This window comes from Haplochromis burtoni, unplaced genomic scaffold, assembly GCF_018398535.1.
Source record: "Haplochromis burtoni strain Fernald_Lab_line unplaced genomic scaffold, NCSU_Asbu1 Contig_135, whole genome shotgun sequence".
Taxonomy (NCBI): domain Eukaryota; kingdom Metazoa; phylum Chordata; class Actinopteri; order Cichliformes; family Cichlidae; genus Haplochromis; species Haplochromis burtoni.
In genome coordinates, this window is record NW_024582496.1 from 49,655 (window position 1) to 72,346 (window position 22,692).

The following is a 22,692-nucleotide window of genomic DNA, read 5'->3' on the forward strand; positions in this document are numbered from 1 at the left end:
TGTGTACACAAAATTGATGGCATAATGACAACTATTGCCCGATCACTTAGGATTATGTGTGATTTATTTTAAACTTTTACAACTGTGAGTCTGGCTCCACTGCTCTGTATTCAGCACGTCTTGTTCGCTGACTTATGACTGTTAACCAAATTGTGGTGGTTATTTTTCATAGTTTATGGTGCAAACTGAGCAGTGTTTTGAGATAAAAATGATAGAGCCATGCTACAACTCTATGAGAAGAATTAAGTGCACATGTGTTCCGTAACACAGACCAGAAGGACATTGGCTGGAGTACATTTGAAAGGTGAACACATTCGCCATCAAGTGGTAAGCAGATCACATTACAGAGGAAGTGAGATGGAGCTGGCTGAAGGATGCGAGGCTCAATGGGCCAACAGTAAACAGAGGAAACTTTATTTTTAACGCTCAGTGTCATGGAAGAGAAGGTTATGCAAGACATGTGGTAAATATTTATCTGCCTCTCTGGGAAAACAGAGCACATAACAACTTCTATTTCTTTGAATTAATAGTCAAACTGTGATCTCGATTTTGGTGACTAGATGCGTGCTTCAACATGCTGGATTTTTTTATTTTTGAAGTGACAGTTTCACAATTAATTGCGATACTACCAAAAGTAGAGTGTTTTCTTAGCCTCTCTTATGTTGAATAAAAAGTGTTCATCCACAAGACCGATGGCTCCATCAAGTGGCAAAAAACAAGGGGAGCTTATGACAACACAGCCATACAGATGGCCTTTAATTAACTTCAAAATTCAGCATACTGCTTATTACATTGATATTGCTCTAAAGCGTGTTTTATTGTGTAAATAAAACACGGATCACGTGTATGACATGTACAAATAAACCAACATTTCTATCAGTTTCCAAATGTTTAATGTAAAAGACAAAACAAAACAGGTTTTGGTGACACGGGTGAAAAGAAAGTTATTATTTTGCTCATTTGTCCTTTTCCTTCTGCTCCTTCTCCTTTTTGTCTTTCTCAGCCTTCGCCTCTTCGGCCTCGTGGCGCTTGATGAGTTCCTCCACTTCTTTCTGTTTCAGCACTTTTATTTTCGTCTTCCCATCTTCCCGTGTCAGGGTGGCAATCTCCACTGAAACAGTCGGTGTGAAACAGGGTTTTATTATCGTATACTATTGGCAACAAGGCAGGACCCAAATTTGGTCCACTGATAGTAAATGGAAATAACAGTAAGAAAGTCCTTTTGCGCCTCACCTTTCTCTGCCGACAGCTTGCTGACATCCATTGTTTTGTTGAGGACTTTGACAGCCAAAGCCAGAGCAGAGGACAGAGTCATCTCTCCCTCTTTGTAGTCCTGCTTCAGCATGGATACGGCAGCCTGAAGCAAAAGAAGTGAACGTGTCAAACGCCACAAAAACAGTGTATTAAAAAAAATATGTGTATACATGTGTCACTTAGGCCTCTAGAATTTCACTAGAAAAAACACAAACATTTAGAATATCCATTACTATATGGGTTTAAACCAAACCCAAGACAAAAAAAAAAAAAGAAATAAAATAAAAATCAAAGAAACTAAGGTAAATAAAGGATTATCACGAGCTTCTGAGATTTAAGACTACAATCTGGTTTGCTTCCCACTACCTGGTGTATGTAATGAGATCATTTCACAGATTTTCATTATCAGAGTATTTTTGGGCTTACAGCGCTGTTGTTTCCAATGCAGGTTGCCTTCCAGCCTCCATAGTTGCCACTGGGGTCGCTTTGGTACAACTGGAAGCCGTAATGCTTATCCCAGCCCATGTAGAGGAGAGAAACACCAAATGGCCTCTTACCTGTCAAGACAAACGACACAGCTATTAGAAAATGCTAAAATACATCTTTTGTGTTTTAAGCAGAGAGGAGAGCTTCACAGATATCAGGTTTGACAAAAAAAAAAGTATAAAAGTCAGTGTTATGAAGAGACATTTAAAACTACAGATGTTCCTGGCAACAAATTTACTAGTCACTTAAATGACAGAAAAAAAAAATCTCACTAGTTGACTAGTCTCGAATACAAAACACACTGAGAAAACACTGAAAACTGCATGCACGTTAATGGACATAGATAAATATTTGGTGTATTTTAGTAGCTAGAAGAAACCGTTAATCACGTTTCTTGTTAATCAAATCCTGTTTTAAATGTTGCTGTTATGTGTGTCACTTTGTATCATGGATGTATAACACTGCAAAAACACAAAGTGTCAGATTAGTTTGAAGAATCTTGCTAAGCTTAGCAGTGCTAGCAGCAACAGCAACATGCTAGCCTCCACACCTTGCTGTGGATTGTGGTTACACCTGGCTTTGGTTGCTGTTTCCATACACAGCTGACATACACCTGCTAATTCTTTCTAAAATCAAAGTACTGCAGCATTACACGGGTTAGCATGGCTGTCCTCTTTTTACTCCCACCTCTTTCCCATTCAAAACTTCCCTTCATAGACAGACAGAGCGAGGGTGGTGCAGCTGTCTTTCAGGGGCTATAGCCATGGTTAGCAGTTGCTGGCACAGTAATGACTTTGAACCGGCAACTACAGTTGTACAATAATAAAATAAGAATATTATGTTTAACCGGCAGCATGGTGGCACGGTGGTTAGCACTGCTGCCGCACAGCAAGAAGGTCCTGAGTTCAACTCCACCATTAAACTGGGGTCTTTCTGTATGGAGTTTGCATGTTCTCCCCATGTTTGCGTGGGTTCCCTCCAGGTACTCCGGCTTCCTCCCACAATCCAAAGACATGCACTTATTGGGGATAGGTTAACTGATTAATCTAAATTGCCCATAGTTGTGAATGTGAGTGCGAATGATTTTCTGTTTCTGTGTGTTAGCCCGCCTCTTGCCCTATGACAGCTGGGATAGGCTCCAGCACCCCCCGCAACCCTGAAAAGGATAAGCGGATGAATGGATGTTTAACTAACTAGTGTTTCTGGTGTTAAAGAGCAAGGGCAGCAGTGTTTAAATGTCTAGTTGACCAGTCAAGCACATCCCCATTTAAAACACTTTAAAAGTAAGGACTGACAATAAGTTGAGGAGATTTGCCATGGTGAGCAATGTAAAAGGCTGTGAGCATTAAAACAGACAGTGCATCTTACCTCCGAACTGTGTGTAAGCTTGCTTAATGTCACACAGAGCTGTGACCAGCTGCTCACAGGGTATTGGCTCCTGGTACTGCAATAAATACCTAAGAAGAATTCAAACTGGTTAGTGGTTGGTGTAAATGAGAGAAATGGTTAGAAACTACAGACACATGTTTAAGGCTGTAATCTCAAACTTCAGATCACCAACTATTTAACACATTTTGTGATAAAATAACTCAAGTAATAAGATTCATTTTGAAAGTGCACCAGTCTACACATATTTAGGCTTTTCTTTATTTATGGCTATGAAAACAACTGCTGGTGGTGGTTATATCAGCCTGCATTCACCATCATCCCTTTGTTTCTAATTACAGCCATAAATGTGTCTCCTTCTGAAACTCACCTCTGTGCAATTAGCCGCAGCTCATTTGTCAGTACATTAGCATCTGATGTGATCCCAGCAACGCTGCAGGCCATGTCTCTGAAAATGTGACCACAAACGCAATGTTAACCAAAAAACAAAATGAATGACTACATTTTGAAGGTATGAATCTAGTGAAGCTCACTTACTCATTGAGTTTGTAGATCTTCTCAGAGAAGAAAACCTCATCAAGCAGTTTGTGGATGTTGCGTCTCTCTGCTGCCAACAGCACCCCGTCATTTGCTAGGATACCCAGACACGTTCCAGCGTGACCGATTGCTTCCATTGCGTACTCCACCTGATACAGGCGTCCTGTAAATTACAGTCGGGTTTTTAGGTGAACAATACTGAAAAAACAAACCCCTTTAAGACCAGTTTTTGGAAAACAGTGGCTATATAAAATACTAAAGACATACTTTTACAACAGTTTCACCATGGATAAGAGCTCACAGGTAGCCCCTGAAGTAAAATACTAAACTCAAATTATTCATGCGTTGACCCAGAGTGTTTATTTCTAGGGGGTTGTACTAGGCTCATTAAACCACATGTTCCTGCTTTAAGTACTAGTCATGAGTTGGTGTATTTGGATAGTTTGTATTTGTTTTGAAGTTCATAGAGGGATAAAAATAACAAAAACTCAGAAGATTGTAATATTGTAATAATGTAATAATAGAATGATAGTATTTGGCCTCTTGTGTTGGATTATTTTGACCAGTATTTGGTTACAAAGTCTTAGATAAGAAATAAAACATACCCTCTGGAGAAAATATGGTTGTCCGGGAATCATATCTGCGAGACTAAAAAATAACAACAACAACACAAAATGAATGCCTATACTAGTTAAAAAAAATAAACAAACAACATTTTGAGATTTTTAAAAAGTATAACAGCTACGTACCATTTTCTCAAGTCGCTGGCAATATCCTGGAAAAGGTAAAAAGAGCAGCAGTTACAGACAGGCGTAAGCTGCAGAAGACAAGACCCACACAACGATGCCTTTTTAAAATTGACACAAGACGTATCTGAATTCAGGGATAAAGAAAGTGAACATATATTTAGCTAAAGTCAGAAACCAAAATAGGTGCTAAAAGTTTCTGAGGCTGGTTTACAAAAACAACGCGTGCTTTAATAAGCCCATGGCAGCTAGTCGGCTAACTGGTGCAGCAGAATGAATCTGCAATATCTCAGCATGCTAGCTAGCATGCTAACGAGCTAGTTCATAACAAACGAAGTCGCCAAGCTGCTCCACGACAAAAGGAAGTAAAGATGTAAAATTATGCTAGAATAACAAGTACTGTAGTGACTATATAGTAATTGTGTATTATTTACCTCGGATGAACGAGTCTAAGTTGGCGTACTTCTGCCCAGGATGAGAGGTCCACTACTTTCAGTTTGGCGTTTCCTCACAAACACCGGCGTACCGCGTCAGTGAAGTAGCCGCTCAGCAGCGCCACCTCTCAATGGGAGGACCGATCAGTCTGTAACACAGTGCACAGCTCACTGACTGCTGGTTAGTGATGTACTTGAACACCCCCTAATGGCACTTTTAAAAATGACAACTTTACTGAAGCAAAAGTACATCCTCCTCCTTCTTTCATCTGCTCCCTCTAGGGGTAGACACAGCGGATAAACTGCCTCCTCTGTCACACCAACCCTTTGCATATGGGTTTTATGTCCTCCTGTGAGGAATTTCTCTGTTTTTCCTGCCTGGCAGCTCTATTTTTAACATTCCTAGTCCAATACACCCACTGTCCTCCTCCATGCACATATCCAGGCCATCTCAGCCTTGCCTCTCTAACTTTGTCCTCAACCTGAGCTGACCGTCTAGTGTACTCATTTCTAATCCTGTCCATTCTGGTCACTCCAAGTGAAAAACGTAAACTTTGCCACCTCCATCTCTTTTTTGTCAGCAACACTGTTTCGCAGGTCTCAGTACAATCTTGTAAACATACCCTTTCACTTTTGCTGCCATGTTTTTCTCACAAATAGTCACTGTCTTGTGCAGAAGCAAAAATACTAAATGACGTCTGAGCCATGGCACATGACACAGTTTAGAGTCATAAGGTCATTAGGTATGTTTTTACATGTTGTGGGTCATTGTTGTCATTGAGTTGAACTATTCTTCTGTTTTCAGTTATACTTTTTTTTCCTTTTCTTTCTTTCTTTGTTTAGATTGTAAATATTTGCTTTTATTAATTTGGTAAAATCAATGGAACACCAAGATTATAATATCCTTGGGAACATATTTTATACCATGGATGGTCAATAAATTAAACCAAGTCGCATTCACTATAATAAACGCTACTTAAACTAATATCAGAAACTGGGCCCTGATAAAGTATATATTCAAAACAGAATTCGGGTAAGTTACCTTTTCTTGCCTCTTGAACTTGCTGAAATACATTTACTACTCCAGCCCTGGTGGTGCGCGACAGTAACGAGACAGCTGAAATATCCGGAAGCGTAAAGTAAAAGAAAGCGAAGAAGACACTTTGCATGTGATTGGCTGTTTGAACAGCATGGCGTTTGAATGGGAGCAGGAAGATCTAGGAGACTTAGCCGACTAGCTTGGAAGTTAGCCAACTCCGTGTTTTCTTGTCTTTCACCCACGCTAGCTTTAGTTACACATTCCCAGTCGTTTGTTGACGCGATGTTTCATGCTCGACTTACACTAAGCAGATGACTCTGAAATAAACATATGTCCGAATAGGTAAGTAGTCACGAAGCTAGTTAACGTTCAACCAATGCTAACATCGTTTACCCCCGGGGCTAGCGCGGCTTAAGCTAAAATATGTTAGCTAACAACGCTAAACCAGTAGGTAGCAACTGGCACGTTTTGTGAAGCTCTTGGCTTGCTCAGTGTGTTAGTTGCTATATTAGGTTTACGTGTTGTTTTCAGTTGACTCCACGTTTACTCGGGAACGCGGTGTCCTCTGATACCGGGGTCAGCTACATTCTGCTATAATGTGTACATATATAATCAGACATTTGTAAGAGCATGGTAGTACAGTTTTTACGTAAGACACTTATTACTTTAGAAACAGCCTTTTAGCTTTGATTTGCTAGTGTCAGCATGACCCTTGAACTCATTCGTAGATAACTGGATGTAAGTTAAACATTACTGCTCAAGGCGAAGTAACAACCAGTTTTGTATTAAAGGCATTTCGTAATATATTTAGGTAATATTAGGAATGGCAAAATGGTACAAGATCGCCTAAATTGGAGAGGTTATTATTGCATCCAGGAGGATTTTCATGAAGTTTCTGCACTTGCCCTTCATCTCCAGAATAGTGTCTAAAAGAGTTTCAGAACACAAAATGTTTGCCAGTTTTTCATTTTGAATATAAAAAAACCCCCCACACAGTTTCCTTTAGCTGCCACTTTAAAGACAGTTCTGTTTTCTTTCTTTCTTTCTTTTCTCTGTGTGTTAGACAAGAATCCATCTGATGAGGGGGCACCTACAGCTGTCAGGATGCAGCAGAAAAGGAACATCCAGATCATCGAATGGGAGGACCTCGACAAAAAGAAGTTCTACTCCTTCGGGTTGTTCATGACTATGACAATCCGGGCCACAGTCTACCCGGCCACTCTGATCCGGACTCGACTACAAGTGCAGAAGGGCAAGTCACTCTATGGCGGCACCTTCGATGCCTTCTTCAAGATCCTGCGGGTGGAGGGCGTACGAGGCCTGTATCGTGGCTTCATGGTCAACACCTTCACCCTCATCTCAGGCCAAGCGTACATAACCACATATGAGCTGGTGAGGAAGTACGTTTCGCAGTATTCAGAGGACAACACCGTCAAGTCACTGGTGGCGGGGGGCTCGGCCTCCCTGGTCGCTCAGAGCATCACTGTTCCCATTGACGTCATATCTCAGCAGCTGATGATGCAGGGCCAAGGGCAGCACCTCACACGCTTTCGGCTTGACTCAAACACTGAGACTGGAAAGCCAAAGAAAGTGTTTGGCCAAACCAGGAACATTATTGCTCAGATTTTTGCTGCTGATGGGTTTAGGGGTTTCTACAGGGGATATGTGGCTTCTTTACTCACCTATATACCGAACAGTGCTGTGTGGTGGCCTTTCTATCACTTTTATGCTGGTAAGTGGAAGCTATAGTGCAGTTTCTTGACTTTGAGGCTGTGAGTCTGTCTTTTGTGTTTTCATTGTTTTAGTAAATTTGTAGTGTGAATGAATGCTTCATGGCCTCAACATGTGATTAATAACATATCTGCATGTGTAATGTTCTGCAGAGCAACTCTCTAAACTGGCTCCCAGCGACTGTCCTCATCTGATCTTACAAGCCATGGCTGGACCACTAGCTGCTGCTACTGCCTCTACTGTCACCAATCCAATGGATGTGGTCAGAGCCCGAGTCCAGGTAAGCTATTATATTTCTCACCAGATACAAATGTTGGAAGTATAGACTGTATATAAAGGAAAACTGCTTCCTGTCGAATGGCCAACAGGTGGTGGCACCTTTGGTTGCAAAAAGAAGTCTGTGTGAAAATGACCCTTCCTATTCTTTATCACCAGCAGGATTGCCTGTGCTTCCAGCTTTGCATATCCATTTTTAAATGCTGGTAGAAATGCAACCAAATAAGTTAGAGCATTAATTTTTTGCATATAAAACTCCAGGAGTTGTGCTTATATCGTGCCTTCAGCATGTCCCAGACCGCTGTTTCCTTCTGCTAATGTCAATCACGTGAAAAGCATGTGCAACAACAAAAACATTATAATGCAGATGCAGGTGTTTTATCAATATGATCAGCTGTTCACAGCGCTTCCTGTGTCGCAATATATATCACCACGTTTTCATCATAAACCGTTAAATGTTTTCATGAGCGCCAATAACTGCGAAAACAAAAAGATGTAATTCCTCCCCCCCTTTTTTCCCTCTCCAAGGCTTATCACAGCTTCACTTGTGTTATTAAAAAGTCATGTTTGACTTTTGTGCCTTAGAAGTTTGAATGCACTTTTGGAAATGGTCTATGTTGATGTGCATGCATGTTTTTTGCATATTGACCACAATATACATTTTTTTTTTTCATTTTTGCTGCAGGTTATAGCAAGAGTACCTCAAAATGAAGTTATGAATAATGTGTTTAAAAAACATTTTAAGCTTTTTGGTGGTCTGTTGCACTTTTAAGCAATTTATTTAGTCAGTCTGGACTTATTGCAAACATATGATTAAAATTTGGGATATAGAGGTTATATTTATATATAGCAAGTTGAATGTGTTGCAAAAAATGGCACTAAAGTCAAAGTTAGCTTTATCTTCAAAAACCGTATGTACAGATTATACACGGGAATTTTAAATTGCAGCGCTCCCACGGCCCTCAGTGTTACACTAAACAAACATAAACATTTTATATACACAACAGAGTCCAACACAATCCTCTTGTTTGAAGTCAAGAGTTCATGTGCATAAGTCAACTGCACATTTCTATGTGAAGCTTGCATGTTCCCTCTGTGCTTATGGGGCCTTCTTGCCCACATGGCTGCCTTGCCACAGTCCAAAAACACTCATGCTAGCATAAATAGTAGTTATAAATTGGCTGTAACCTTTAATGGATGGTCTCATTTGAGTCAAACATGATCAGGAAATGTCATTTATTTATTTTGGATCGGTGCTATTCTCTCTAAACCATAGATCAGGGGTGCCCAATCCCGGTCCTCGAGAGCTACCGTCCTGCAGCTTTTAGATGCATCCTTGTTCCCACACACCCGAATCAAATGAATGGCTTGTTATCAGGCCTTTGCCAAACATGATGGCATGCTGAAGAGGTAATCAAACCATTTGATTCAGCTGTGTTGGAGTAGGGATGCATCTAAAAAATGCAGGATAGTAGCTCTCGAGGACTGGGATTGGGCAGCCCTGCCATAGATGATCTGGTAGCCCTTACTTCAAGACCAGGGGCCTGTTCTTCGTACCTCGCTAAGTAAGTTAGCTGGATTAGATTGTTGACGATTTCGCGTGATCCTGGATCGTTCGGTTCCCCGAAGCTCATCCGGGACTTGCTGTCATAGCAACAGAGCCGTAAGCGTAAACCTGCTCGGGAGCAGGTTTACTTTATGTAAACAGGATTAGATCGCGGCCACGCAGGTATGTCCGCTTCATTTATACGAAAGCAACAGCGATATTCCACCACTGTTTCACCATAAATAAATAACATCAATGTAACTAAAGATAATGCAGCACTTGATCCTTGTATTGATTTCACACAGATACATACAGGTCATTTCCTAAAAAAGGGAAATGAACTATTAACATTCTATTACATGTATGTGATTAGTACAGATGTAATTCATATTTCAGAGTAGTAATTGTAAATTACTTCGTGTAATCAAGATGAGAGACCACGGCTATAAAAGCGAAGGTGGATTTGGGAAGCCTGTCGCAGCCATGTCCTGTCCGTATACGCGAGCCAACCCATTGCGGAAGGTGCAAGATTGATAAGGAGAGTCCTCAGAATTCAGCGTATATTGCGGGATAGACAGGATCCTTTAGCTCAGCGCGACAGTGTGCTCATTGAGAGATATCGATATTCCCGTGAGGGTATTATTTACTTAACCAACTTGTTGACGAGGGGGTGCAGGACCACCACCTGTCTTTTTTTCCTCTGCCCTTTTCTTGGTTGCTGTTATGAACAAACTAACAGAGTATTACAGGCCAGTATTACCTTGCCAAGAGACGAAAAGCAATCTAAGAGATAAATATTACCATTCTGTAGAATACTCCTGTATTCCACTTTTACTTGTTCCCATGTTCTTGTGGGTCCTGTTGTGGCTCTAATGTGAAAGGGGATATAATATAACATATTATGATATAATATAATGCCATATGATATTGGACAATATAGTGTCATATGATAGATCTACCCTACCGCCTACTGGTGTTGGCCAGAGGGGCCGATGGCGCGATATGGCAGCCTGGCTACAACCGTAGCTGCCTCCACCAGTGTGTGAATGTGGGAGTGAATGAATAGTGGTATCGTAAAGCGCTTTGGGTGCCTTGGAGAGCGCTATATAAACCCAATCCTATTATTATTATTATTATTAAATTACCTACGAGTTTGATTTGTCAGCAACTTTCTGCCAGCCCTCTCTCCTTGCTTTTGCAGCCTTTGCAGTGTTCTCTTGCGTTTTAATTAAACTCTGAAACTCCTGAAATCCCTCACTCATGAGTTCTTGCTCTGCTGCCGGAAAATACCGAGCACGCCCCTTCGACATTTTCGCCGACCAATCAGCGGGTTGCCGATCAATGTTTCTACTATCGATGCGTAGCCCCTTTTACGACACCCAGTGATGTCACATTACTGCGTCCAGCTGTATAATCGTCAACAGCAGGTGTGTTGGGGAACCGGATTAGCGAGCTCACGGTTAGCGCGATGGTTTGGTCTTGGATGTGTCATTTGATCTTGGATGTAGTAAGCGACGTACGAAGAACAGGCCCCAGGTTCAGCTTGTAAAACAAACAAACAAACAAAAAAACATGACCAAAGAGTAAAACTTTATTTTGACAATGACTCACTATTTATTTATTTATTTATTTATTTATTTATTTATTTATTTAGAACTAACTCGCAGTTTCTCCCTTAAAGCATAAATATTACATTACTAAACGAAAATAAGGAAATGTTTGCCTTGACTGACTAGATTAAACACATTACCCAGCCCTACTCTTAGCTGTGATGTTTGTGTGGTTCTAAATGGTAATGGGATTTGTATGTGTTTAGGTTGAAGGGAGGAACTCCATCATTGAGACGTTCAGGGAGCTGATCAAAGAGGAGGGCTTCTGGGGATTGACCAAAGGACTGTCTGCACGCATCATTTCATCCACACCCACCGCCATCGTCATGGTGGTTGGCTATGAGACACTAAAGAAACTGAGTTTGCGACCAGAGCTGGTGGATTCAAGACACTGGTAGAAGATATCTGGAGAGACAATATAAGGACCAGTTTGTTGTGCCACTTGTAGCCCTCAACCCTAATTTAGACTTTGTGTGTAAGTACTGAGTGAAAAAGGATTTGCTTTAATTGCATTTAACAGCCCTGGGGTCAAAATGGAGTAATTTAAATTCTAATTCTAATTCTAATCTTCAAACTTCAAACCAACTTCAAACAAACAAACCAGTAACCTTAACATGAATTACCTGGCTATTAAGAATATTAACCAGGTTTACAGTTTTTATGTGTTGCCGATTAACAGAACCTGCTGCTGTTTGGTACGAATTAAAGGGGTGATGCCATTTTGTTTCAGTAATGGCGAGGGCATGGAAGATAATGCAGCCTAATGGGACTGACTTTATATATTTACTTTATATATTTGATCCTCATGTGTTGGCATTTTGATGATTGAAAGTCTTGTTTGAGGACCTTTGCTGTGGAGAGTTGATTGCTCACAGTTATGTTTGATCATTTGTGAGAGTAACCAGATGGTTACTGTAGTAACCTGTGTTTGTGCTCTTCTAAAAAAAGCCAAGAAGTGTTTTGATGATGGTTTGGATGAAGTTCATTTAACTGCCGATGACGCATTCACATCAGCAGTAAATAAATCTTTCCCAAGTGTTTGTGTCCTTATGTTCACCAGACTGGCTTTTATCTCCGTTTGAAGTTCCTTTTTCTTGGCCTTTTTTTGTTGTTGTTTTTTTTAAAAACCTGCCTTTTTAATGCGAACGCTTTTTAAAGCTGTGTGCATCAGCCAGGATGCATTCAAACATTTCACTTTAGAATCTACAATGTGACAGATTTTGATTTTGATTCAACGTCATCATGCAATTGACACGATCCAAAACATGGTACATATACCGTATAATGTTTTATTTACACTTTTTACTGACTTTACTGAGGGGTTTTATTAGCAGTGTTGAAAATATCACTGTGATCAAGCTGGTTAGTAAAAGGCTCATTTAGTGTTTTGTTATCTAACAGGAAGGCGACTACAAGTGAACTCTTTCCATTATGCTCGGGCTGTGACTCTAACCTGGTTGTGAACTAACTGCTGTTTCGCTATTGTGACAGTATATGTGCAATAATGTGAATGCTTTGTCCATTTCAGCACAATGTATTTGTATGTTTCCTCTAAGCTGTGTGAATTTTAAAAAGACCTAAATTATTATTATTTTTTCAGGTTTATTTTCTTTTGGGGAATATGGTGACTAACATTTGCTTAAGGGGAGTAACTTTGGGCTCACAGAGGTGTTTTTAGTTGCACTTTATGGAAGGTAGTCAATTACAAAACAAAACATTTATTTTAAATAATCTGAAATGGTCAGATTGTAGAAAGGATTCTAAGACAGGAGAAGGTAACGTGTCTAAACGTTTAGGTGGAGCCATAACTGTCCATGTGTTAAGTTACGCGTACGTCTGCTGTGTTGGAATAACTCACGGGATCCCAGTTGGACTTTGGAATGAACCAAAACTAAGACTCCATATGGATGAGCTGGGAATTAATGCAAAATGGTTTTTTAAGATTAATACTTTTTTCCCCATTTTCATTTATGCAGCCTCGAGTGACTAATGAAAGTGATATATTTTTGTCTTTTACTGTAAATCTAAACCTGATTATGTCACGCAGAATACACCTGGGTTCATATCATGTGTCAGTGTGTCTTCAGGTATTTGTTCAATAAAACATAAGAGCTATAAAAACTATAAAAAGGAGTCTGTCAGTTATTATAGGTATTTTTTTTTGGGGGGGGGTTGTTTCTACTTGAATCTTTGACTTTGCTTTTAATCCAGTAGTTTCCATATTGGGTTTTCTTGTTTCCGTTCAGTTTTTATTTATTTCCAGTTTAATTTTTGATTAGTTTCAGTGTTGGCTTTAGTGTTGTTATTGTTTTTATCTTAGTTATTCAAGGAAATAATCTCACTGAGATTAAAATCTTTTTAATTATTATTGTATTGAGGGTGCATGTCAAAAGTATGTCAATATTGTGCATTCCTGTGTACGGTCCTCGGGGAGTTCAACGTGCAGATAAGAGGGTCTGATGGGACAATGTGTTTCCTTGATGTTCACCTAACCGTAAGGCATCCATAGATCTTATCCAAGGTGACGCTCTGGCACCAAAGGTCATATCTCATTATGTTAGTTAGATAATGAGATGAAAGGATCTACTTTGCAAAGTCCACTGGGTTTAAATGGTGTTATTCCCAATAGAATAGCTTTGCAAATATTTTAGTGTGAAGACTGGAATCCTTGTTATCATAATAATAAAAGTGCTAGTGTACAGTCACACGTTCTCAGTTCTTCAGAAAGGTCACTGGAGACCTACACGAGTGAAAAACCCTGACTCTTTAAGATCAGATTAAACAGATTGCAGCACCAACGCAACTGACACATACGTTAAAAAGCTCAATTTGCATGAGCTGGACAACAGATGGCAAAAGGCAATGCTCTTACAGCGTACACTCTTCCCTCTGAGCCTGTCACACATCCTCCAACTGTCTCTCTATGCCAAACAAAACGTTCACTTTCTCTTTTGAAAATAAAGCCACCCAGAGACCAACGGACAAATCTACTGATGAATGAAACAAACAAGGAGGCCGAGTGAAGACGGCAGAGGCCTCCTTTGAGCTGACACTTCCTGGTGGGATGACAGAGTGCTCCCTGTTCTGAGCTATACATTAATTATCAAGCCATGTCTGGGAGGCATTTTGTCAAAAAGATTGATGAGGGGCCGTCAGACGGAGAACAAATCTGACTTGGCCGAGGTTAAAGGGAGGGCCCCTCATTCTCATGGGATGTATTGGTGGAAGCTGTGTGAGGGTGTGCGGTGCACTGAAAGCATCCACATGAGCGTGGTATCGAAAAGACGATTACACAAGAAAGTTGTTTGATATGTGAAGAGAGGGCAAATAGTGACCACAAAGGAGTTTTATTACATAAGTCTATGTCTCATCTTCAGCGAAAGTGATGAGATGATGATGTGTTCATTGTGTGGATGGAAATTTCATCTTTAGAAGACCGCTGTAATCTTTTCTCCTCTCCACCTTATACTGTAAAGTGATTCCTTTGCAGCCTAACAAACAGAAGGGAGACATAAGATGGGGGTCCTAATTCAATCAGTCCTCATTTCAAGCAAAAATAAAGGTCATGCAACAGATTGTGACACACTGCTTCTGCAAGGGAACTCCACGTAGGTGTTAAAATTTGGGAAACAGTGTCTTCATATGGACAGCTTTTATTGTCTTGTAACAAATCCAGAAAACAACTTATAACGCACCACGTTCACCTCTGTAGAGGTGGAAACCCCTCCAACTACTCAAAAACTAAGCAAAAACACGATTTCTGCTACTTCAAACACATCCTTTAAAATCGGATTTGCTATTCAGTACATGACAGCGCTCTTTGTTTAATCAGCTCTGAGAAATTTAGCGAAAAAGATTTGAATTTATTTCCACTGCAGATGAGATGAGACCTGAAAACCTTGAAACTAAACAGCAGTTTGAGGTCATGAAAAGAATTCTCTAATCAGAACAAACCATCAGAGATATGTGTGTGTGTGTGTGTATGTGTGTGTGTGTGTGTAGGTGTATAAATGTGTCTGTTGAGGGGGAGAGGAGGCAGAGGTCGAGGGGGTTTGGTCTGCCATGAGGGATCATTACACATAGGGAGGAGAAAGGGAGGGAGCACAGGGACAGACGGAGAGAAGCGGAGAGAGAAAGCCTGAAGAAAGGCAGCAGAGGAGACAGAAGAAAGGAGGCGTTCGGCTGACACACAATCAAAACCGCACAAAATGCAGAATTTCACAGGCACCTGGAAAATGAAAAGCAGCGAGAACTTCGACGAGCTTCTCAAAGCTTTGGGTGAGGACAAATGACTCTTTCTTACCTTAAGGTATGAGTTTATTCAAAGGTTTTTTTCAAACATAACTGAAAATTCAGTATTCTAGTTAGTGGGTTATTATCTTTTATTACCCCAATTAAATTGAAATGCATTACTTTGAAATAAAGGCAAGTTCAGTGAAATTGTGGTTTATAAATGTAAAAAAACAAAAAGCTACAACAAAAGGCTGTTTAAATTGATACAAATAGAAGTCATTTGCTAATCCACATATGCCTAATTTTAGTCTGGTACTTGCTGTTTATTTTTTTAATAGGAAAATATAGTGACAGGAGACAAATTTAACACTGGAACAAACACCGCACTTAAGCTCTAGTGGTGCACTTGAGTGGAAACAGGCTGAAGAATTCTGTCATCTGACTGTTTGCACTTCAACAGATCTGGTTAATGGTTTTTCCACTAATTTGAAAGACAGAATCTATCACGTATTGCAGGACAGCTAAACAAATCAAATAAGCATTCCTCCATGTCATCACATTGGCACTGCACTATCAAAATTGACAACATCTGGTGATAAAAATCTCAGTTGTACACGCTGAACGCTCCGATTATTAAATAATTAAACCATCAAGTTTAGACTCTAACATCTTCTCCCGACAGCTAAAAGGTGATGACTTTTCGTTTGACTGAGATAGATGGGACAGGCATCTTCTACCTTTACTTAGAAACATGAGCTCAGATATTTTTCTTACCATCTTTTTGGCCCTAGAGGGGAGCAGAAAAAAATGTAAGGTGACAAGTCAACACCAGACAATAGAATATAGAGAAAGCAGTAAGAAGTAGATATCTGAAATGTATTCATTTAGTCCTCTACAGGCTCATTAACACACTTTAATGTATGTATATATCAGTGGCATGGGGTGACTTCTAAACAAAGGCAAGCAGGGACAATAAAGCAGATATGCAAGGACAGAGATCACTTTGCTTTAATAGATGCTCTCCTTATGGAACACCACTGTTATGTGCTGTAGTTGTGCAGAGAGTGTAACCATGTTTTTATAGGTACAATCATACTACAGTTATGTTTTCTTTTTCGAAAAGAGGACAGCTGCGAACAAAACAATAAAATAAATAAAACCACTTGGTACCAAATAGAGTTTTAGACCGTCAGTGTCATGAGGGATTCTGTCAAAGATGGACCTTTCTGCCTGGTTCTCTTTCTTAAGGCCTGCTTTAGAGTTAAAACCTAGTTTTTCAGGTTAAAAAGAACACTAGGTTAGAACTATGTAGGGGTGTGGCATTTAGATTTAATAGTTAAATGTAGAGGATAGAAGACCTGAAAAAGTTATATTGAAAACCAGGTTTTACAAATTACTGGACAACAAAAGCATAAAAAAACAACCAAATTGGCAAATAAGATGAATCTCAAACACAGAGAGAAAACATAGAGCACGCAACGAAAACCTGACAGAGGCTACAGCAAAAACACACTAAAGTAAACACACAAAATGAGGGAAAAGTAATAAGAGATGGTGAACTTAGACACGAACAATGGTGGGAAAAGAGCAAAGGAGGAAAATAAGAAACACAGAAAACCACAGGAGGATCTAAACTACAAAACAAAAAGAAAGAAAAGACCTGGACCAAACTCACACAGGCAATGATAACCAGACATAAGGCAGCACAGAAGGTACTTAAAAAAATAAACAATTGAGAATTACAACTAAAGATTAAAATAAAAAAAATAATTAAAGAAGCAACATTCAAAAACACAAACGAATAAATAACAGAACCATGAATTATACAAAGACTATGGCACTGATTGGCAGTTTCTTCACTGACACTGATTTCAGTGAAGGTCATCACAAAGATAGCCAACCAAAAAGCCTGTGTGTGCCCCTCCCCCTACACACAGAGTGGAGCAGGCAGAGGAGGACTTCCTTGGAGGACTTGTATGACTGGCTGTGGAGATAGGTGAGCCACAAAGTGCCTCATTGGGAAATTGGTGCATGCTTTCAGGTGTAAATGCCATGCTGAGGAAGGTAGCCGTGGCAGCCGCATCCAAGCCCCATGTGGAGATAAGACAGAACGGAGAGCACTTCTACATCAAGACTTCAACCACAGTGCGCACCACGGAGATCAACTTCTGTATTGGCGAAGAGTTTAATGAGGAGACAGTGGATGGCAGAAAGTGTAAGGTAAGTGAATTGACCTGTCAAAATTTGAATTCTGAAATGTACCTATGCTGAAGCTATGGATGCTGGGAGAAAACAAACAAACTGCAAGGCCTTAAAAGTGGCAGGAAGTAGTAAAAAAAAACAAGACATTAGTGTGACAGACATAGATAAACAACCCTCACATCTGTGCTAACAGCCAGGTGAAGCCAAAGTGATGAAATACAGGAAACTCATTAAAAGTATGCTTTTCGACAGAGTTTGGCCACTTGGGAAACGGAAAACAAGATTTACAGCAAACAGACTCTTCTGAGCGGGAACGGCCCAAAGACCTTCTGGAGCCGAGAACTCAAAGGGGATGAACTGATATTGGTGAGTAATTTTTAAGTTTATACTCTAACTTGAAATGTGGCGACAGTGTGTGCAGCTGTGGAGTATAGGGAATGCATTATACTATGGGCATTTGTCTTTTTTGAGATGATCACATTTGTTTTTCATTGTAGAAGAAAATTTAACTTCTGTGAAATTGTGGCTCCCAAACTTTCACCGTCAAGAAGGATTATCAACATTGGAGGCTGAAATCCCTCAGCAGATTAATGAACAGATGTTTGGATGTATTGCAAAGTGGGACGGGGTGTCAAATTTGGAGGTCTTTATTCACATGGGTGCTTTAAAAATCAAAACCACAGTTCAAATAGTTCAGCAAAGCATTTTCTCAAAGGAATAGTTTACCATTTTGAGAGTTTTTTCACAAGAGTTAGAAAGTTAATATTTACCTCTATCACAGACTGTATATGAAAATGCAGTTGTAAAAAACTAAGTACACTCTTGCTGCTTTCATAGGATTTTGGAGGGAAAGTAGCAGTCAGATTCTGCTAATCAAATGAGCATGACTGGCTAAATATTAGCAAGTGTGAGCACTTCTATGAAAGCAGAAATTTGGCATTATGGTTTTTGTATTGCTTTTGCATGAAAGGGTTGCCAGGTGAAAGCCTCTTCTCTCTTTTGGAACAATGTCCATTGGACAAATAAAAAAAAGTGGAGTTGTTTGGCCATGATCCACAGCGCCACATTTGGTAAAACTCAAACCATCAAAAACTCATAAACACACTTAACTGTCAAGCACAGTGGTGGAGGGGTGATGATCTGGGCACCTTATAGTCCCAGAGTGGACCATGAACTCCTCTCTGTACCAAAGTATTCTAGAGTCAAAGAGGATATGAGGTGGCCAGACTTTACCTTTGGTCCTTTTTGATACCATGCTGTATATAATTGGCTTTTGCGTTGATTAGAGTAAACAAATCATCCAAAGCTGTTAGCTCTGACATTGGGGACTACCCAGAAGTCCAACAGATCAATCTGTTAATAGTAAAAACAATTAGTAGCTCTATTATGAAAATCAGTATATACAGTTAACAATAGTATCAATCTTTTTATTCAGCTCTCAGAAAGTAGTCATTTTCCACAGAAAAACAGAGCAGAAGCCCAAACCGGGCAGATGGTCAAGGGAGTTCAGAAATGGGTGGTGACACCAGATGTGCAATTTTTTACCAGTTTTCTAAAATACTGTGTAGTTCATGGGAAATGTCTTTAACCTTTTAAGCCCCAACGCCCCCTGATACGGGGGCAAAAGGCAGGAGATCAGGTAGGCTTGGGGCTTAAGAGGTTAAGCTCCCATGGTTAGTAGGAGAAACCATCCATTCCTCATTTTCCCTTTAGAAGGGTGTGTCTTTAAGACATCCCATTATAATGATGCATGACTAATGATGTATGTGCATCAAGGACAAAACAAAAGCCACCCAGAACGGTTTACCTAAAACCAAAACTGTTCTTTTCTTCTTCCTTTCAGATAGATACAAATAATCGTATACTCATATACTCAAATATCACATACTTACTGTATATTTCAAAGGGGCAAATTAAGATTTCACTGCCATACATTCTATCAGAAACACTTCTCCCTCCCGTCCCTGGCAATCTGAAATCACTAACACAAAGCAGTTTTCCTGTAAACATCTGGTCCTGGGGTTTATTGGCCAGATGGACAACAAAGCTGTGTCCAGTTTGGCTTTGATGGAGAGCTCCTCTTTACTGGCCGTGACTCTGCAGAGAGGCAATCATGAAAACCTTTGAGATGGCCTGCTATTTGGATTGAATGCAGGTTTTCAAAGGCGTAACAAAAAGCTTTGAACGGGCCAAGTCTGTTTTTATTCAAGATGAGGGCGTGCATGTCTGTCCACGTTGGATTGATGGACTGTAACCTAATAGGCATGTGGGAATGAATCACTGGAGAAAAATGTGATTTTTCAAAGAAAAGATCATGACTTTATGTGTGATACCGGTGGGAAGGGGGAGATCAGACAGATTCCCTGCTGTCAGTAACTTAAGCAAAACGCCTACATATTTCATCTCAGCTAATGGATTGTTTAGATGTGAAGATCTGATGTTGGAGCAGATAATAATGAGAGATAAAATAGACTGTAAAATAAAACCTACAATATGAATTGGGCTATGAGCTCAGTGGCTGTAACCACACAGTCATTACCCTGAGAAACATTATAGATAAATCTACAATATGAATACAGGCAGAATTGTCCATATAAGGTATGCTCTCTCAATTATACTGAGTCTCAGTATATTGTGAATGCACATTTGTTCTGCCTACAGCTACAGCTTTGGAAACACAGGGATTACTTGTACACACATGGGCAGAACAGAAGTCGATCCCATTTAAAGGTGTGTATATTTCTGGGCGTTTTAAAGGGAACGATAAAGACAAATATTGAACAAATGGCACTAAATTCAGTGTAGCTGCTTCAAAGCAGCCTTTAGAGTCTATAGTTAAATAATTATGAAACAATCCAGCTCCTGCTTTGCACACTCACGTAATTTCCTCAAGGGCCAGCGGTCTGGGGTACAGCTGCAGAGGACTGTTTAGTCAAGAAATCAATGAGTTTGAAGCAATAACATTGCATTTTGGCTTTGCCCCATGAGGCTGTCCTTTGTGTCAGACAAATCGTCCTTACATCTGGTGGCTCCAGCTTCCTTAATGTGAATATTTACTTTTGTGTCAGCAATGATTCTCTTTCACTTTTGGAGTATTTGCCAGATGGAAAGAGATTTGAAGACGTCACATCAATAAGAAGCAGATCAATCAGACATTGTAAATATTTCATGCTTTTAATCCTTCACGTCCATTTATTTTCCTCTTATCTCATTGAATTCATTAAATTAACACTTGAGCCTTTTTTTTTTAAATTTCTTTTTTCCCAAATAAGGGAAAAGGTCAAAACCCTCCTCTGCTGCCCATCAGTAAACATGAAGCTCATTTTGTGGACAACTAAAAGCAACCACATCCCATCTTGTACTTCACAGAGGATTGATCCTTTTAGTGTAAACACACAAAATACCCCAACAACATACACATGAGGCTGACTTAAAGCACCGTGCAGCAGATGAGGAAATGAGGCTCTAGGCGAGAGATGGATGAAAGTGGAGCTTAATGAAGACTCCATGTGGTGGCTCATTGCGTTTACTGTCATCTAATATGAGTGGACTATAATCAGGGCAGTCTAGTGTAAAATGCAGATGGGGAAAAAATGAGGAACCTCACGTATGTCCTCTTATTTCACTTCAAAGCCAATAAATATTGATTAGGAAAGATGAATAGAGTCTTGCATCGACTCATTTGTGATGGTTTAGGAGCTGGGAGAAACTGCAAGGCTGTCTGGTGGGGGGTTCCGGATCTGTATGTGTCCTCATGTGGGTTAATTGGTCTCATTGATCACGCTGTGGAGAAGTGCCAATGAACCCCGGTGTTACCTCCATTAATGTCTCCCTCGGCATCACGCCACGCGCCAGATGGAGTCGCCTTGGCTTCATTTTTCACAGCTCTGCTTCTTCGCCGTCCTGCCACACAGCTTTGCCTGGGATATTGATGATGTGTAGCGCTGCAGTTGGCCATAATGCTACGCCCCAGGGACTCCCATAAATCACTGGGCTTTGTCACGCACAGGCACACGCCCCTACAGCCAATATCAACCGCCCCAACACCCACCCTCTATTCTGATATCAGTGTTTGTGCATCTGTCTCTTTTAGCAAAATAAAAATGATGCCATAGATGTGCGGCAGAGGATGAGCACTTTGACGATGAAATATAGTTACTACACAATACGCGGCTAAGAGTAAAAGAGAAAAGAAATAATAATCAAACAACACTTCACCGAAGTGACTTACACCTGCCTGACATTAGAGTACATTGATTAGAAGACAGGGTTTTCTTTCCAGTAATGAGCCACACTGATAGAGAAAGCTGAAGGTCCTGTCATATTACACTGCACTTTCATTCAGATACAGTTCTGAAGAGGGGCTTTATTTGCTTGTTTTTTTAGATGATAAGTGGGCTGTAAAAAGCACAGTGTATTAAAGAAGAGCTGAAAGATGTGGTTTTATTTTGATGTGTCCTCAAATTTAGAAACAAAATCTAATTTTGCTTTTTAAATCTTGTTTCAGATCTTTGGAGCCGATGATGTGATCTGCACACGGATCTACGTACGCGCGTAGGAGAGGACCACGATTGTCCAAATTCAAAGTTCGCTCAGCAAATAGTCTGTCAGTGTGAGAAATTGCCAGTAATCCGTTTTCAATAGCATCTTACATTTTTGTGCAAGTCTCTATCTTAGCAGGATATTAGACGTTAGTTCTACCGCCATTTTTTGTATATATTTTTTGTTTTTAGCGACGTGAACGTTCAGTATGATTTCTTTTATACAAAAAAGAGCAGCAGCAGTAGGCCACACAGTAAATACTACAGGGAAAACGTAATGAAGAACTTGCTAGTGTCAAAACTTTCCCTCAATAAATTTTTTAAAACAATATTCAAGGAGCACACTGAATTCTTGGGGGGCATAATTTAGTCAGTAATTGCTTTAAAAGCGAGGTCAGCATGAACACCCTCGGGTTCTGTGGATGAGAGTCGCTTTAGACAGAGAATATATACTCACGACCACTTCATTAGGTACACCTTGCTAGTGTGCTCAAAAAAATATACAATAAAATACTCCCATCACACCACCAGCAACAGCCTGAATTGTTGATAGGAGGCAGAATGGAGCCATGCTTTCACGTTATTTACAATGGATTCCAACCCAGCCATTGAAACTCATCCGACCAGGCGACGTTTTTCCCCCCCAATCTTTTATTGTCTAGTTTTGACAA

At 40.1% G+C, this 22,692-nt stretch overlaps 3 protein-coding genes across 4 annotated transcripts; 2 read left to right on the forward strand and 1 right to left on the reverse strand.

Annotated features, from left to right (window-relative positions):
• Positions 1-397: 397 nt before the first annotated feature.
• On the reverse strand, positions 398-4,981 carry psma4 (proteasome 20S subunit alpha 4). 2 transcript variants are annotated; one of them, XM_005930758.3, is made up of 9 exons: positions 4,844-4,981; positions 4,413-4,438; positions 4,269-4,311; positions 3,664-3,826; positions 3,497-3,574; positions 3,109-3,197; positions 1,681-1,811; positions 1,234-1,357; positions 398-1,111 (listed from the first exon to the last, which is right to left on the reverse strand). In XM_005930758.3, exons 2-9 carry the CDS (start codon positions 4,413-4,415, stop codon positions 957-959), a joined length of 786 nt encoding a protein of 261 aa, XP_005930820.1. In that variant the 5' UTR covers positions 4,416-4,438; positions 4,844-4,981; the 3' UTR covers positions 398-956. The 2 variants fall into 2 exon arrangements, with proteins under 2 accessions (XP_005930820.1, XP_005930821.1); XM_005930759.3 differs by having other exon boundaries at positions 4,413-4,480; positions 4,844-4,951.
• Positions 4,982-5,999: 1,018 nt separating this feature from the next.
• On the forward strand, positions 6,000-13,175 carry LOC102307558 (solute carrier family 25 member 44). Its single transcript, XM_005930757.3, has 4 exons — positions 6,000-6,224; positions 6,946-7,614; positions 7,766-7,893; positions 11,252-13,175. Exons 2-4 carry the CDS (start codon positions 6,987-6,989, stop codon positions 11,441-11,443), a joined length of 948 nt encoding a protein of 315 aa, XP_005930819.1. The 5' UTR covers positions 6,000-6,224; positions 6,946-6,986; the 3' UTR covers positions 11,444-13,175.
• Positions 13,176-15,121: 1,946 nt separating this feature from the next.
• LOC102308413 (cellular retinoic acid-binding protein 1) lies at positions 15,122-22,350 on the forward strand. Its single transcript, XM_005930760.3, has 4 exons — positions 15,122-15,323; positions 17,320-17,498; positions 17,733-17,846; positions 21,988-22,350. Exons 1-4 carry the CDS (start codon positions 15,254-15,256, stop codon positions 22,036-22,038), a joined length of 414 nt encoding a protein of 137 aa, XP_005930822.1. The 5' UTR covers positions 15,122-15,253; the 3' UTR covers positions 22,039-22,350.
• Positions 22,351-22,692: the final 342 nt, after the last annotated feature.

Coding starts and splice junctions, on each gene's coding strand:
- LOC102307558 (XM_005930757.3), top strand. CDS start 6,987: ATGCAGCAGAAAAGGAACATCCAGATCATCGAATGGGAGGACCTCGAC. Junction 7,615..7,765: donor TTTCTATCACTTTTATGCTG/GTAAGTGGAAGC, acceptor AATGTTCTGCAG/AGCAACTCTCTAAACTGGCT. Junction 7,894..11,251: donor TGGTCAGAGCCCGAGTCCAG/GTAAGCTATTAT, acceptor GTATGTGTTTAG/GTTGAAGGGAGGAACTCCAT.
- LOC102308413 (XM_005930760.3), top strand. CDS start 15,254: ATGCAGAATTTCACAGGCACCTGGAAAATGAAAAGCAGCGAGAACTTC. Junction 15,324..17,319: donor CGAGCTTCTCAAAGCTTTGG/GTGAGGACAAAT, acceptor GCATGCTTTCAG/GTGTAAATGCCATGCTGAGG. Junction 17,847..21,987: donor AAGGGGATGAACTGATATTG/GTGAGTAATTTT, acceptor ATCTTGTTTCAG/ATCTTTGGAGCCGATGATGT.
- psma4 (XM_005930758.3), bottom strand. Junction 3,827..4,268: donor AACCATATTTTCTCCAGAGG/GTATGTTTTATT, acceptor TGTAATTTACAG/GACGCCTGTATCAGGTGGAG. Junction 3,575..3,663: donor AAGATCTACAAACTCAATGA/GTAAGTGAGCTT, acceptor TCACATTTTCAG/AGACATGGCCTGCAGCGTTG.